Source organism: Triturus cristatus, chromosome 2_2 (assembly GCF_964204655.1).
Source record: "Triturus cristatus chromosome 2_2, aTriCri1.1, whole genome shotgun sequence".
In the NCBI taxonomy this organism is placed as follows: Eukaryota; Metazoa; Chordata; class Amphibia; order Caudata; family Salamandridae; genus Triturus; species Triturus cristatus.
The window spans coordinates 924,621,129-924,634,957 of NC_140582.1; the positions used below are offsets into that span (position 1 = coordinate 924,621,129).

A 13,829-nucleotide genomic window follows, 5' to 3' on the forward strand; every position below is an offset into this window, starting at 1 on the left:
AACCCCTGCCGGGGACGGAGGCCCCCGCAGTGACCACCATGGATGTGCCGGACAATAATGTTCTACTTCAGGCCATCCGCTCCTCCAGGGAGGCACTTGAAGGTAAAATTGACGGCATCAAGATTGATGTCAACTTACTCCGTCAGGACTTATGGAATGTGTCAGAAAAAGTCACACAGGCAGAGCACAGAATATCAGAGGTGGAGGACACTACGCAAACTCTTCGGAAGGAGGTTACAGAGCTGAAGACCGCCATGAAGGAGGTACTGTGGGGAGTGGATGATGCGGAAAACAGGGCAAGAAGGAACAACCTCGGCTTTATCGGTTTTCCGGAAAACGTCGAGGGGACGAACGCCAGTGTCTTCCTGAAAAAGTGGATACTAGACACCCTGCCTAACACACACTTTTCGCAGTGCTTCATCATTGAGAGGGCTCACCGTATTCCGGGGGTTCGGCCGCCGGTAGGGGCAATGCCAAGACCGTTAATTGTGAAGTTTCTCAACTACCAAGACCATGACCTTGTCCTTCAAGGTATTTGAAAGAAGGGGGAAATCAGGCTCCACAATGCTAAAATCATGGTGTTCCCGGATTACTCGCGGGAAGTCCAGAAACAGCGTAAAATGTTCGACTCGGTCAAAGATAAGTTGAGGCAGATGCAAATTACCGACATGCTCCTTTTCCCGGCAAAGCTGAAGGTGATATATCAGGCCAAGACAATGTTCTTTACGACACCGGAGGAGGCTTGGCACTGGATTGAGGAACGCCTGGTGCTTCGAACCTTGGGGACTCAGCGATCACCCAGTGGGAAGGCCCTGAGCGGACGCAGTAACAGGCCCCGGACGCAGAGGCCGGAATGGAGAAATGGAGAGACATCCCAGAGAGTCCTCATTAGGACGACTCCATACGACACCAGGGGGACCACGGGCAGGACCCCGAGAGCGTCAGACTCTGAGAGCACATCGCAGCGGGGAAGGCATCACAAGAGACTTGTGAGAGAGGACGCAGCCCAACTAAGGTCGGCGGACTGTACAGACCAGGACATCACCACAGATTCGGAGGGGGACCATCCCCTTATGCAGAACATTAACCTCCTTGAAAACCTGGGGGTGTCAGACATGGTGGCTGGTGCAGAGACGCCAACTGAACATGGAGAGGTGGCTGAATGCTGAGCAGAAATTTGAAGGTTTAATAGTTGGGGGGGTGGGCGACAGACCTCTCCTGATCCAAGCGACAAAGTTGGTCACGTTGACCTGTGGGGGGAGTCGATTGGGTTGGGGGTTGAGTGTGGAGTGGGGGAGGGAGGGATGGGGGGTGAGTTTATTATGGTTTTCTGGAACAAAAAAAGGAATGTACGGAGTGGGAAGGTATTTGTTGAGGCCACTCAGGGGGGAGAGGGGAGAGGATACGGAGCGGGGGGGAAACACCGATACAGCAAGAATGACAACCATATCATAGGAAGAGACTTTAATGATATATATATATTTTTTTTTTATAAAAGATTGCACTTCTGCTGCACATGCTGGTTCTGGGGCTTGTGTGTGTGTATGTGTGTGTGTGTGTGTGTGCGTGCATGCATGCGTGCGTGTGTGTGTGTTTAGCTGTGCTGCTGCTGTCCATGCCATTCCTGTACTGTGCGTATTAACGAAACTTGGGGAAATATTTCCACTGTGCAAAAACCAAAACAAGTGGCTTCATTAGAGTTCTGTTCTCGTGGTACGAGCTTGAAGATCCCTTACTATGCCAACTTCAGACAACAAAACACATGAAGTGGGGGCAGCGGTACTGCAAACCCCCCCCCCCCCGTACCACCGGCTGCCAATGCTAATTCATTCATTAACCTCGCCGTGGAGGCTGCTATACTGGCCTATGATAATTTCACATAAGTAACAGTGGGGCATATGTATCAAGCTAAATTGCGATCGCAAACGCTGAAATTCACAGAATTTCAGCATTTGCGATTGCAATTTAGCTGTTTGCAATGTATGAAAAAAAACACTTGCAAAATAAGGATTCCCTATTTTGCGAATGCAGTTCAGGAATCGGAAATTGCGATTCTTTAAATGCAATGTAGGAAGCTCAGAAAAATTGCGATTTGGCCTTAAGGAATCTCAAATTACCACCAACTTCAAGTTGGTGGTAATTTGCAATTTCTTTGAAAAATGCACTTAAGTGCATTTTTCAAAGTGCACCACATGTGCACACATACCTATTTCAGGGGTGCAACAGGGTGTCCTTTAGGCACCCTTGCAACCTTGAAATTGCATTCTCAATTTGCGATTCTCTAATGGGTAATCGCAAATTGAGAATGTCTTCCCATTCATTCCTATGGGCCTCCTAGCCCATAGGAATGAATGGGAAGGGATTCCTTATTTGCGAATCTCAATTTGCGATTCGCAAATAAGGAATATGTAGGATTCGCAAAATTTTTAGCAAATCCTACATACATTGCATTTTGTGATTCTCTAATTGCGATTCTCTGAGAATCGCAAAACTCTTTTTTGATACATATGCCCCAGTGACACGTACCATCTGCGAATAATCTTGCCAGGACACTGATGGAAGACTTCAGAGGCCTCCATGAACCCAACTTACCACCTAGCCCTTGCTGCGGATTTTCAACAAATCCTCCTGCCATTCGCCATGTTGATGTCCAGTTTGTTCACAGCGCCTAATACCAGATACGTTTCAAGGCACGGGCAAAGAGGGAATTGTCCAGCGCCCCCATCTTCCAAGGCGTCCCTGGGTAAGTGAACTTCTCTCGGTCTCATGTCTGTATATTTCTTTGTTTTGACCATTTACGTAGACTTCATTTTCTATTTTTATTTTTATTTTTTTTTGCATCTTTTATATAGCGCGAACACGACCCGAAGGTATTGGAGCGCTTTACATGAGCACCGTATTTACATTACACATTCAGCCACGGGGAGATTAAGTGATTTGCCCAGAATCACAGGATGTGGACGCGACCTCGAGGCTCGAACCCTGGTTTCCTGCACCAAAATCGGCAGTTTAAGCCAACGGACCACATCCTTGTTAGCCATCATGGGATTTGAATTATTAGCGGAAAGTAAGAAATTAAATTCAAAATTGTTCAAAACAGAGGCCCTAAGTTACAACATCTCTTGCCACAGACTCCCCTAAGACAACACTCCTTAATGTCTGGAATCGGCGCATTTCTAAGTTCCCCAATGTGGGCAGATAAGGGGTCCCTCGTCCCTGCACGAGATGATGAAGTGTATTTGCCCAGGGTCACACAATTTGTATCGTTGGGAAAACAGCCAACTCACTGGCGCTAATGGATGGTAGTCAGCATGTCATAAAGTTTCGAACTAGAGGCATATACCGTTGCGTTTAAAGCTCACTCGGCACCGTTCAGGGGATTTAAGCGCTATGCAAATGAATCGAACAGAGCTAGACATACCTTCCGGCTCAGGGACGTGGTGCTCCAAAGCTGGGGCAGATGTCGCAATACTCGGCGGTTTAGCCGTGGGTGGTGGGGCTTTTTCCTTGAAAAAGAACCCCCACTGAGCTCCTCCGAGGGGCAGTAGGCCGCAGAACATCAGGAGCAGGTGAAGCCGTCGCCCGCCAGGCATCTTCAACGCCACGGGCTCTTAGAAGTGCTGCGGACGGCTACTGGTGGTGAGTGAATGTATGAATGACGAGGAAACTCGTATAACCAAAGTGAATCCCGCTTTTCTCTGCCCTTCGTTGGAGCTCGGTGCTGCTGTCCTCCTGGGGCTTCGAGTTCCCGTGGGGCAACCTTTGTCACCCGTCCTGGGCGGGCACTGCTCTTATCAGGCCCGGATTCCAGGATGGCTCCGCTCGGGCTGCGAGAGCACACCCAGTGCAGAAAAGGCGTGACGAGCCCAGGTGAGTGCGGGCCAAGGTCCGGCCTGACTGAAGCCTGCGGCTCTGAGACCCGCCTGCCCCTGGCAGATCCGTACCCGGCTCTCCCCTCATTCTGGAGCAATGCCTGCCACTCCCTTATCCCCGCACTGGCTCTGCCCCAGCCCAACCGGCCGATTGCAACCCATTTACTTGCATGTAGCAGGCTTGCTAGCTCGCTCCACGTCGAACAAAATGTTGTCAATCTATGAGTATAATTTTATAAATCAGTGCATTGTGGAAGATGCAGCCTTCATTCGAACCAGACGGACGAACACACCCACTAAAAGTGATTTGTAAAAGGAAAGCCCAGCATGGAGCGACCGTGCAGCCCTCGGGGTGCCAGCGATCTCTCCCTTTACCGACAGAGAAGGGTGTTTTTTTTTTGTATATGTCTGGCTCCCATTTTTCAAGCCCCCCCTGGTGATTTCCATGCCTGGCTCTTTAAGATGCCACCTGTACCCAATGTCTTGTCTGACGAAGCCTTGCGGACCTGAGTTGAGAACCTTCTCTGGTGTAGCTGGGAGGGGGAGCCAGGGCTCACAGTTGGCCAGAAATCATAGCCCCCGTCTTCAGGTACATTCATGGCCAGCGAGTAACTGCAGCTGCCTGTATACGTTTTTTGTTGTCCTGACCCCTTCAGCCCCTAGCTCAGAGAGTGCCAAGGCTAGGGCACCCTTCTCTACAAGAGGGACCGGGCACCCAAGCAGGGACCTCTGGTCTGCCTGGTTCCTGGCTAGAGTGCCCGGGACAGAATATTCTGGACTCTCCTGGCAGTGCCCTGCGGCCTGGTCACTGCCAACACCATCACCATCTTTGAATGTAGAAATCCCACTCCAGAGGTGCAGCCCCCCTCCTCTACAGCTCGACTCTTCCCTTACCTTGTAAGGACTCCCCTTTCAGCCTAAAACCTTGAGCGTAAGCTTGTTAGAAATGTATGGATTTGATCTGAACCTCATTTCATCAACTAACGACGCGTCCTTGTAATCCCTCATTTCCAGCCCTTGACGTCTAAGACGTCTGCTATGGGTGAGGTACAAATTCAGGTTGTATATTTTACTTCAGCCCTTTATCCTACAAGGTCTCCAAAGTGTCGGCAATCGCATCTGTAAAATTCAAGTACAAATGAAGATGAGGAGACTCCAAGTAGTAAAAGGGAAGTTGTAAGTTTAATCCAGTAAAGTGATCCCAGCCATCCTGCAGGAGAAGTCAGGTGCAACTGACAGCAAACTGCAGAAGCATCACCACACCAGGTTCTATCGCCATGGTGCACCTTTAAACATAAGCAAGATGTCTGTAAGTAGAAACATAACAGTGAATATTACACACCTCCCCCCTATATACACAAATAAGTAAAAGCAAAACAAAATAAGAGTAAGAGAAAAAATATATATATATATATATACAGAAACCAAAATTACATTTGATAATCATTGAGTCTCAATGGTAACCTAGAAATCCTTCTGCATCTCGAACCACCTTCAATTTTACTACCATCGGTGGAACTAGATCAGGAAGAAACTGATGAGAATTTATCTTTGTCAACAATTAACTTGTTGTTTTTGATAACCACCACTCTGTTAAGATTCCAAATGCGGAATCCTCTGTTTTGATAGCATTTGTAAACACTTTGATTACTCTTTGAGGTTTCTGAAACAAAACGGAAGTTTTTCTACCATTTGGAGCTCTAATCATAACTAAGTCTCCCACTTTGACATTGGTGACCTTCACCGCTTTTCTTTGATCATAGTTCATTTTTCGTGCTTTTATTTTGTCACACTCTTTTCTCTTCCAATCATTATCAGATCCTTCCACACTCCCCTTGGATTCAGTATCATTTATCCAACAAGCATTTGCAATGCAATAGGTCTCACATTTACTCGAGTTTGAGCTATTGACATTGCAAATGACTGCCTTTTATTTAAGTTTTAAAAACAAATAAAAGGCATTGTCATTTGCAATGTCAATAGCTCAAACTTGCGTAAATGCGAGACCTATTGCATTGCAAATGCTTGTTTGCCTGGGTGGTGGGGAAGAGCTTCACCAACCTCCCAAGGCATTTTTTAATTTATTTTCAATGTAATGAGGATCAAAGAGGGCATGAAAGAGGTGAAACTGGTTCATCCTTTCCAAACTGTTCCAAATAGGGTCCCCCGGAATGCTTTTGACCCAGGGCCCCCAAAATCCTTAAGATGTCTCTGCGCAGTGCGAACTAAGGACTGCACCACCTCACAACCAGAGCCCTTTAACTGAGCGCAGTTACGTCACCGCAAGCGATACCATTGATACCCGACACACAAGGGCGTAATTATTATGCAGAGCCACCCCTAATCAGTGCCCAAACATCACGACTTGACCCCATGGTGCACTATGGCCTCTCTCCACCCTCTACCTCCCCCAAACAACCACACATGCTGTGCCCCCCATTCCTGAATTTAATGTGTGTTATTGAACCTCAGTGCTCTCTGAGTACTGACGCTAGACCCTCCCTCATAACACACTTCTGTCCTGGGCACCCACTGCAAAACCCCTTTGTGTACATAGGAAAATGGTCCTCGATGCACCCGTCAGGTGAGGGACATCAAAGCAAGGCGCATCTAGATGTCCGTGCTCCATCCCTCCACTCCATGAGCCCTCGGTTGCATGCTCTGGTCTTCAATGCGCACTCGGGCCAGAGTTACCCTCTGCCTCCGGCCTAAGCCCTCAGGGTGAGACTCCGAGGGTACACGGGCAGTGTTGCCCTCACTAAATATTTATTTCGGCTGCGACGTCTGACCAACCTGCCCTCGGTAAATATTACGCCTCAGTACGGGCCGCACGTTCACAGTTCCCTCACACAGCCCGGGAAAAAAAAACACCACACACACACCCCCCTCACCCCTTTTTTTTGATGGCCCCTCTGTGCACATTTTGGCTCCACAGCCAGAGCTCCCGCCGGATGGTAATCCATAGATAATTAAATACAAATGAAATCAACACAAATAAATTAAACACTTAAAAATCAGCCTTTTTGCAAATTAATCCATTCCATCAACTTTCTTCTCAAGAGGGGAAATATGAGCTGAGATGGGGGAAACTTAATGCAGCAGCAGAGTCAAGGAGCCGGGCCTGAAAAACCCAGCACGGGGGGCGATGGGTGCAGCAGTACAGTGGTAAGGAAACAAATGCACGGGGGAAGGGAGAGGAGGGGAAACCACTGCACGAAACCTACAGAGAAGGAGAGGACAAAAACAGCAAGAGAGAGGAACCCTACTTTCTTGCCTCCATTGCTCGTTGCTCCCGCGGTGCTTTGTGGGTAGATGCTGAGTCCTCCTCTAAAATGGCGACTGACTGTGCGTGGGTCTAATACCCTCAGAATAGTGAACCCCCTTGCTATATACTGCCTTGCAAAGTGTTTCATTTTTCAAATCATTTTATTCGGTCATCGTCCGTATATATAACTTCTGGAGTCATTACCTGTTTCGAAGAAGCTGTTCCGTAGAGACCTGTCGTAAAATTAGGTCTGTAAAAGAATCAAACCGATAGCGGAAACCGCACATCGAGGCCTCAGAAATTCAGTGACTGCCGGCTTAGTCTCTTTCGCAAGATCCCTGTGCCCACTTCTTTGTTATTTTGCACGCTGTAGCATCAGGGACATTATCAAAACTCCCAGGACTTAGGCCTTTGCCCCATTCCTCGTCTCCGACCCTCCTCGGCTGGCCAGGATGTTGTTTGAAAATAGAGACAGGTAAGAGGGAATGGGAAACGTTTAATAGTTGAAACGAAGGAGGAACGTGCTAGAAGTATGATCTAGTTGTTTCTCGGATAACGTTAGCGGGGTGGGACCCCTGGCTGACCGACACTAAGAGGCTCACGGGTGGAGTGAAGAAAGATCTGAACGGTCGATCTGTGTTGTATGTATTCCGTTTGTTGGACTATGATTAGTACTTGTCTGAATTTATGTAGGATTGGCATGGCAATTTTACACCCAATGTATAGTTCTTATAAATTGCACGGGAACACAACTTGTTTTTTTATTGTGCTTTTTAGTGCGCGATTTAGTTAGTAATTGTGGAGGTTGCAAGGGTTGGCACCTTTCTTAGAAAGAAAATACTGGCTGCTTGTTTACGTTTTGCTGTTCTGTTTAGCGAGAAGATGAAACCAAATTTGAGAAAAGTTCTAAGGATTCGTTTGTTACATGGCAATTATGTCTCGTAAAGCTTTAATAATCGTTCTGAAACGATTTAAACAGCCCTTGAATACTTTAATTAGATTTATTTGTGTTTACTTTTGTGTTTCATTGGGCAAAAATACCCAATTTCACTTTTGTCCAAATCATTTTACCGACCTCGATACATCAAGCGCTTGCCATGACGTATTTGCTCGGCTTTCTCGCCTGCTAAAAGGTTTCTTGTCTTTATGGGGCCATGTGTTTGGCCCCATAAAGATAAGAAATCTTTTGCGACGAACGTAAAGCAGGCGAGGCAGTCCAAATGGGACGGCCGAAAAAGCTGAGCGAATACGTCACAAGGAGCTCTTTTCCAATGGCTGGCCACCATTTAGCATAAACGTTGAGCCAGCCAATGGAAAAGAGGGGCGGGGCTTAATGCCCCTTACAGAAAATACCCCATCTCATTATATCTCGCCAGCGAGACTGCGCATGCGCACAGCCTACGCCAGGCGAGACATAAAAAGGAGCAACCAAGGTGTTTGCACTCTTACCTTTAAGTAACTCAAAAGGAGTTCGACCAGTTATGGCAGGAGGTGTAATAACTCTGTAAATTTCAACCTTCCTGATAACCTCTTTTTTCCAATTAAGACCACTATGTTTAGCTAAATCAATGGTCTCTTTTAAAACTCAGTTCAAGCGTTCCACCATTCCATTACTCTCTGGGTGATATAGAGCACACTACGTATGTTTGATGGAACACTTTAACAACAAGCATTGGCATAGCCAATAGGTCTCGCTTTTGGGACCTTATAAGTATTTAGTTATGCAACACAATATCATTGGTACATGGTTGCATGGCTAAACACTTATAAGGTCCCAAAGGCGAGACCCATTGGTTATGCCAATACTTGTTTTAATTGTTTTGAGAATACATTGGATTTATGAGATGCTCATGCGCAGTCCATTTGTTTCGTAGGTACAGGGCACAATAGAATTTACACGAAGGGTAAATGTGTTTCGCTATTTTTATGTCTGCAGAAATTAAGAAATGCTTACCAGGTAATATTCAATATGATATTACTTGATAAGCTTGCTGATCAGAAAAGTTTTGACCATAAGCGCTTTACGCCACTCTGGCGCCCTAAAAAAGCTGCATTTGTGCGCAATCTTCGCAAATAGCCTCCAGGAGCGGTGTAAACCAGATCTGGCAGGGAAGAGCCTGTTCCACCGAGAGAAGCAGCGCGAAGAGTAAACAAGCCATTGAAAGGAGGCCTGGCCATGCCGGGGAGGAGGCTGTCCAATGGCAGCACGACTGGCGTGGCTGTGGGACACACTCCATCACCAGCATCCAGGGCTCGTCTCCCTGAACACGCCCACCGTAAAGGCAGGCTGGTCTCAGAACAATGCACATAACGCACCGACGTTACCATACCAATTGAGCACGCCCTCACCGAACAATGCTGGCTTCACCGAACCACCAAAGACCTCACGTTATAAAGCAGCCATTTCTTAAGACGCATTCGCTGGGCAGCTAAAAGGACCTTTCATGCGATATGTCTGGAGGCCTGGTTTCACCACCGTTTCACGTGACGCACCTTTTACTGAAACGAACAGGCCCGCATTCATGAGCAGGCCAGCATACATGCAAACCATCTGCATCTTGCGTGGTCTCACAAAAACACATATGGCATAGCAAAGAGAATGAAAACAAACAATGCCTCTCGCTCCAACGTCTGAGTTGCTGAAATACAGCTTTAATGGGGATTCCGAGGTCTCCCTAAAACCCAGGTGCCACTGCACCTTCTGCACCATTGTTAGCCACGCAAAAGTCAAAAACATCAATCAGCAGGCCTCTCTGTAATGCACCCTCCATTAGCAGTTACAAGTTCTTGAAGAACTCACACCTCGCCCAGAAGCAGATTCTCAGAACCAACCCAAGCAGATCTTTGCTAAAAACGAAAATCTTCCATGTAAGGGAGGGGGATGAACGGGTGAGAGAGGGGGAGGAAAGCCTGCCATGCGAAGGAGCGGATGACAGAGGGGAAGGAAAGCCTGCTATGCAAGGGATGATAGAAACCAGGATAGCAGCTCTGCGTGTGCACGACATCGCGAATGCAAGCTGGAGGCCTGAAAAGCCACTAGGTTAGCACTTCCAAAACCCGCTTACTAAAACTCTCGCCAGAGCAGCACTATAAGCGCTGGCTCAGGCGAGACCTAAAAACTCCTCCATTTCAGAGGAGATCAATTGAGTTCCATTATCAGTCAATATGACACCAGGTCGCCCTTCTGTTACAAAGACCTCCTTAAGAAACTCTATTACAAGCAAGGTATCAACACACTTGGTGATCTTTACTTCGGGCCACCTGGAGTACAAGTCAACTATCACAAAAACATAACTCTCACAACCATCTCCACGAACTGGTCCTAAAATATCAAAGGCTAATTCTTCCCATGGCTTCTTTGGTCTTTCTCTAATAACCATGGGTTGAACTCTTGGGTTCTGAGACTTTTCACTCATACAACAAGGTATACATTCTCTCACTAGACGTTCCACCTGTATGTCCCTTCCTGGCCACCAATAAGCAAGCCTTAACCTCTCCTTGGTCTTAGACATCCCAACGTGACCCTCATGAGCCATTACCAGGAGTTTCTCACGCAGTGTAGTAGGTGGAACTAATCTAGTACCCCTAAAAATGAGACCTTCACTCTCAGATAATTCATCTTTCACCAGCCAATATTTTTTACACTCACCTTTAGTTTTCTTTTTCCATCCATTCTTAAGAAATGGGATCAATTCCAGAAATTCTTTATCTTTAGCACATTCTTGTCTCCATCTGTTTTCTTTCATACCACCAGCCTCAATAGTACAAACCCATTCGTCAATATGATCATCTTCAACTTCATTCTTATCATCACTTTGCACCACCAATCTTGACAATGTGTCTGCAACTCTATTCCTGGCACCTGGTAAATATTCAACTTTAAAGTTGTAACCCTGTAGTGCTACAACCCATTTAGAAATTCTCGCAGAGATAGCATCTATGCCTTTCGTGTTAAAAACCTGACACAGTGGCTTGTGATCAGTCCGTACATCAAATTTCACACCCCACAGCAAATTCTTGAGTTTCTTTATCGCCCAATGTACAGCTAAGGCCTCTCTCTCAATTACAGAATAACGCAGTTCTGCACCTTTGAGACTCCGTGATAAAAATAAGATGACCTTCTCTGTGTCTCCATCTTTTTGTAGTAACACACCACCCAAACCTTTCATGCTAGCATCGGTAATGAGAATAGTTCTTTTAGTGGGATCAAAACTTTTCAACTTGGGAGTCTTTTTGAGCATTCCCTTAACCTCAACAAATTCCTTTTCACAATCATCAGACCAGATGAAATTGACTCCCTTACATAGTAATTTTCACATATTTATACACTTGCCAGCAAAATCCTTTATGAATTTGCTATAATACTCTGACATTCCAAGAAACTTCATTAGTTCTTCCTTATTGGATGGAGAGGCAAGATTCTGAATGGTGTGTCCAAGGTAATCTATGGATGACCTTTTGAATTTACATTTGTCAATTCTCACAGTCAGATTATACTCCTGAAACTTCTTAAAAACCTCCCTGAGTATCATATCATGTTCTTCTAGATTCCTTCCATAAACAAGCATGTCATCTTGGTAAATTTTTACACCCACAATGCCCTTCAATACTCTTTCTAATGCTCTCTGAAATACGGATGCTGCAGAAACCAGCCCAAATGGTAATCTGACAAATCTAAAAGTCCCAAATGGCGTGATAAAAGCTGTTAGGTCTTTGGACTCATCTTCCAATTTTATGGGCATAGCTCCAGGAATTAGTCTTATTTTATGAGCATATCCACGTAGACACCCTAACTCATCCTTAAACACCTCAGGAATCTCTCTCTTTAAGAGAGTGGTAACGTCACCATCACAATCCTGAACCAATACATCATCAACTCTCAGGTCTTATATCAGCTTTGAGTAATTTTTTAACCTTAGAGAGTTTGCTCATAAAAAATGGTCTCAATATGATGGTGATTTTTGCTCCCGAGTCAAACAAGACTCTCGTTAGCTCACCGTCCACCTTTGTATCATCCAGTGGCCCTTTTTTATGACTATCCGAGACTTGGGAAACAACTTGTCCACAGAAACAATCGGAATCATTGTCACTATCACTGTTACTATTAGCTGCAACTGCAAGAATCTTCCCTTTGTTTTTCTTAACATTACAAACTTTTGTAAAGTGTCCAACCTTCTTGCTATTAGTACAAGTAGACTTGAGTGCAGGACATTTCCTATCATTTGCTAGGTGATTTTCACTCCCACACCTGTAGCATTTAAGTCTTACATCCCTCACACTTTTTCTCTGTCCCTTTGTCAAGGTGCTCTTTTTATAATCTTTTTCCTTTGGATTAGTTTTAACTGACTGAATGACATTATCTTTGTTCTCATGTTTAGTAATTATATCCACACACTTTAAAGAGTGTTCAATCCGTTTTGCAATTGAAATTACCTCCTCAAGATTCGGTTCATCTTTTTGCCAGAGATCACTTCTGACCTTTTCCACATTACACCCCAGCATGAATTGGTCCCTAATTCTTTTTTCTACCAGGGCACCAAATTTGCACGAGGAATCTAACTTCCTAAGTGCAGTGACATCATTTTCAACTAACTCTCCTTCATTTTGTGTCCTCCTATCAAAGTGATACCGTTCAAGAATGGTACTCACCTTGGGTAGATAATGCCTATCAAGTTTGAGAATACAAATTTCATAATCATTTAAGGTTTGATCATCCACATCAGGCAGATGGTCAAACACCTCTTGTCCCTCAGAGCCGAGGCAATGAAGAAGAAGAGCTGTCTGTCTTTCAGCGCTAAGATTAGTACCACAAACTTTTGCGTACCTCTCAAAAACCTTCTTCCACTTCTGCCATTTGATTGGCAGATCGCCAGGCGTGGAAAGAAAAACGGAGAGTTGCTACATTCTGCATGTTAGTTACTTTTCCCAAGAACAAAATTATTAAACAACAATAAAGGTTAAACTATAACCAATAGTACATGTAACCAGAATAAAACGTAAAGTGTGAAAATCAGTAAATAGGATTTGCACACACACAGTGAAATGACACATAAATGACCTGTGAGTGTGAAGACTCCTGACTGAAGATACCTAGAATGAAATACACTGTTAGAATGCCCCTTGCCTCCTCCCTTTGTGTAAAATATAAAACAATCACTAGAAGGCAGTATGATGTAAAATATCACAAATCATTACTTGGTTGATCTCGACGTGAAGAAAATTGTGCAAGTCTTTTCACCAGATATCAATTAGAAAGAAGCGTTGTTGGAATCCAAGAAAAAAGGACTTTAAAGTCAAAGTAGACGGTGTCAAAAAGTTAATCCTTTCACTTGAAGATAAATTAATGTGGCTTCCTCGCAGCGTTACACACGTAAAGCACGTTACATGACGTGACGAGATGACGACAGTGGGCGCATTGTAGGAGTCCGATGAGCAAGATGACAGCGGGTGAACAAAGATGAAATCTTCGTGTATCCTGGATACAGGTAGGCAGGCACACGCGAATGGTTGGACAAATTGTAGAAGTTTAACAAATGAACTTGAATGTGCCAACAGCTTTTGAAAGATGCCAGTCCCTTTTCTTGTTATAAAAACTTCGTCATACGTTCACACCAACCACACGGAGCAAACGGAAGAACCTCTGGCACCCAAATGATTTCTTTGCGCAAATGACTTTTGAAAAATGCCGGTCC

At 45.3% G+C, this 13,829-nt stretch overlaps 1 protein-coding gene across 7 annotated transcripts in view; it reads right to left on the reverse strand.

Moving 5' to 3' along the window:
- Window positions 1–13,829, reverse strand: part of LOC146862954 (uncharacterized) — a 376,918-nt gene that overhangs the window by 323,185 nt on the left and 39,904 nt on the right. For 6 of the 7 annotated variants that reach the window (XM_085642326.1, XM_085642324.1, XM_085642325.1 and 3 more), the window contains exon 1: window positions 3,422–3,824. The exons of the other annotated variant lie outside the window; for it this stretch is intronic. In XM_085642326.1, coding sequence (XP_085498452.1) covers window positions 3,422–3,593 — 172 coding nt within the window. In that variant the 5' untranslated portion in view covers window positions 3,594–3,824. Of the gene's footprint in view, window positions 1–3,421; window positions 3,825–13,829 lie in introns of those variants that run through there. 7 annotated transcript variants of the gene reach the window in all.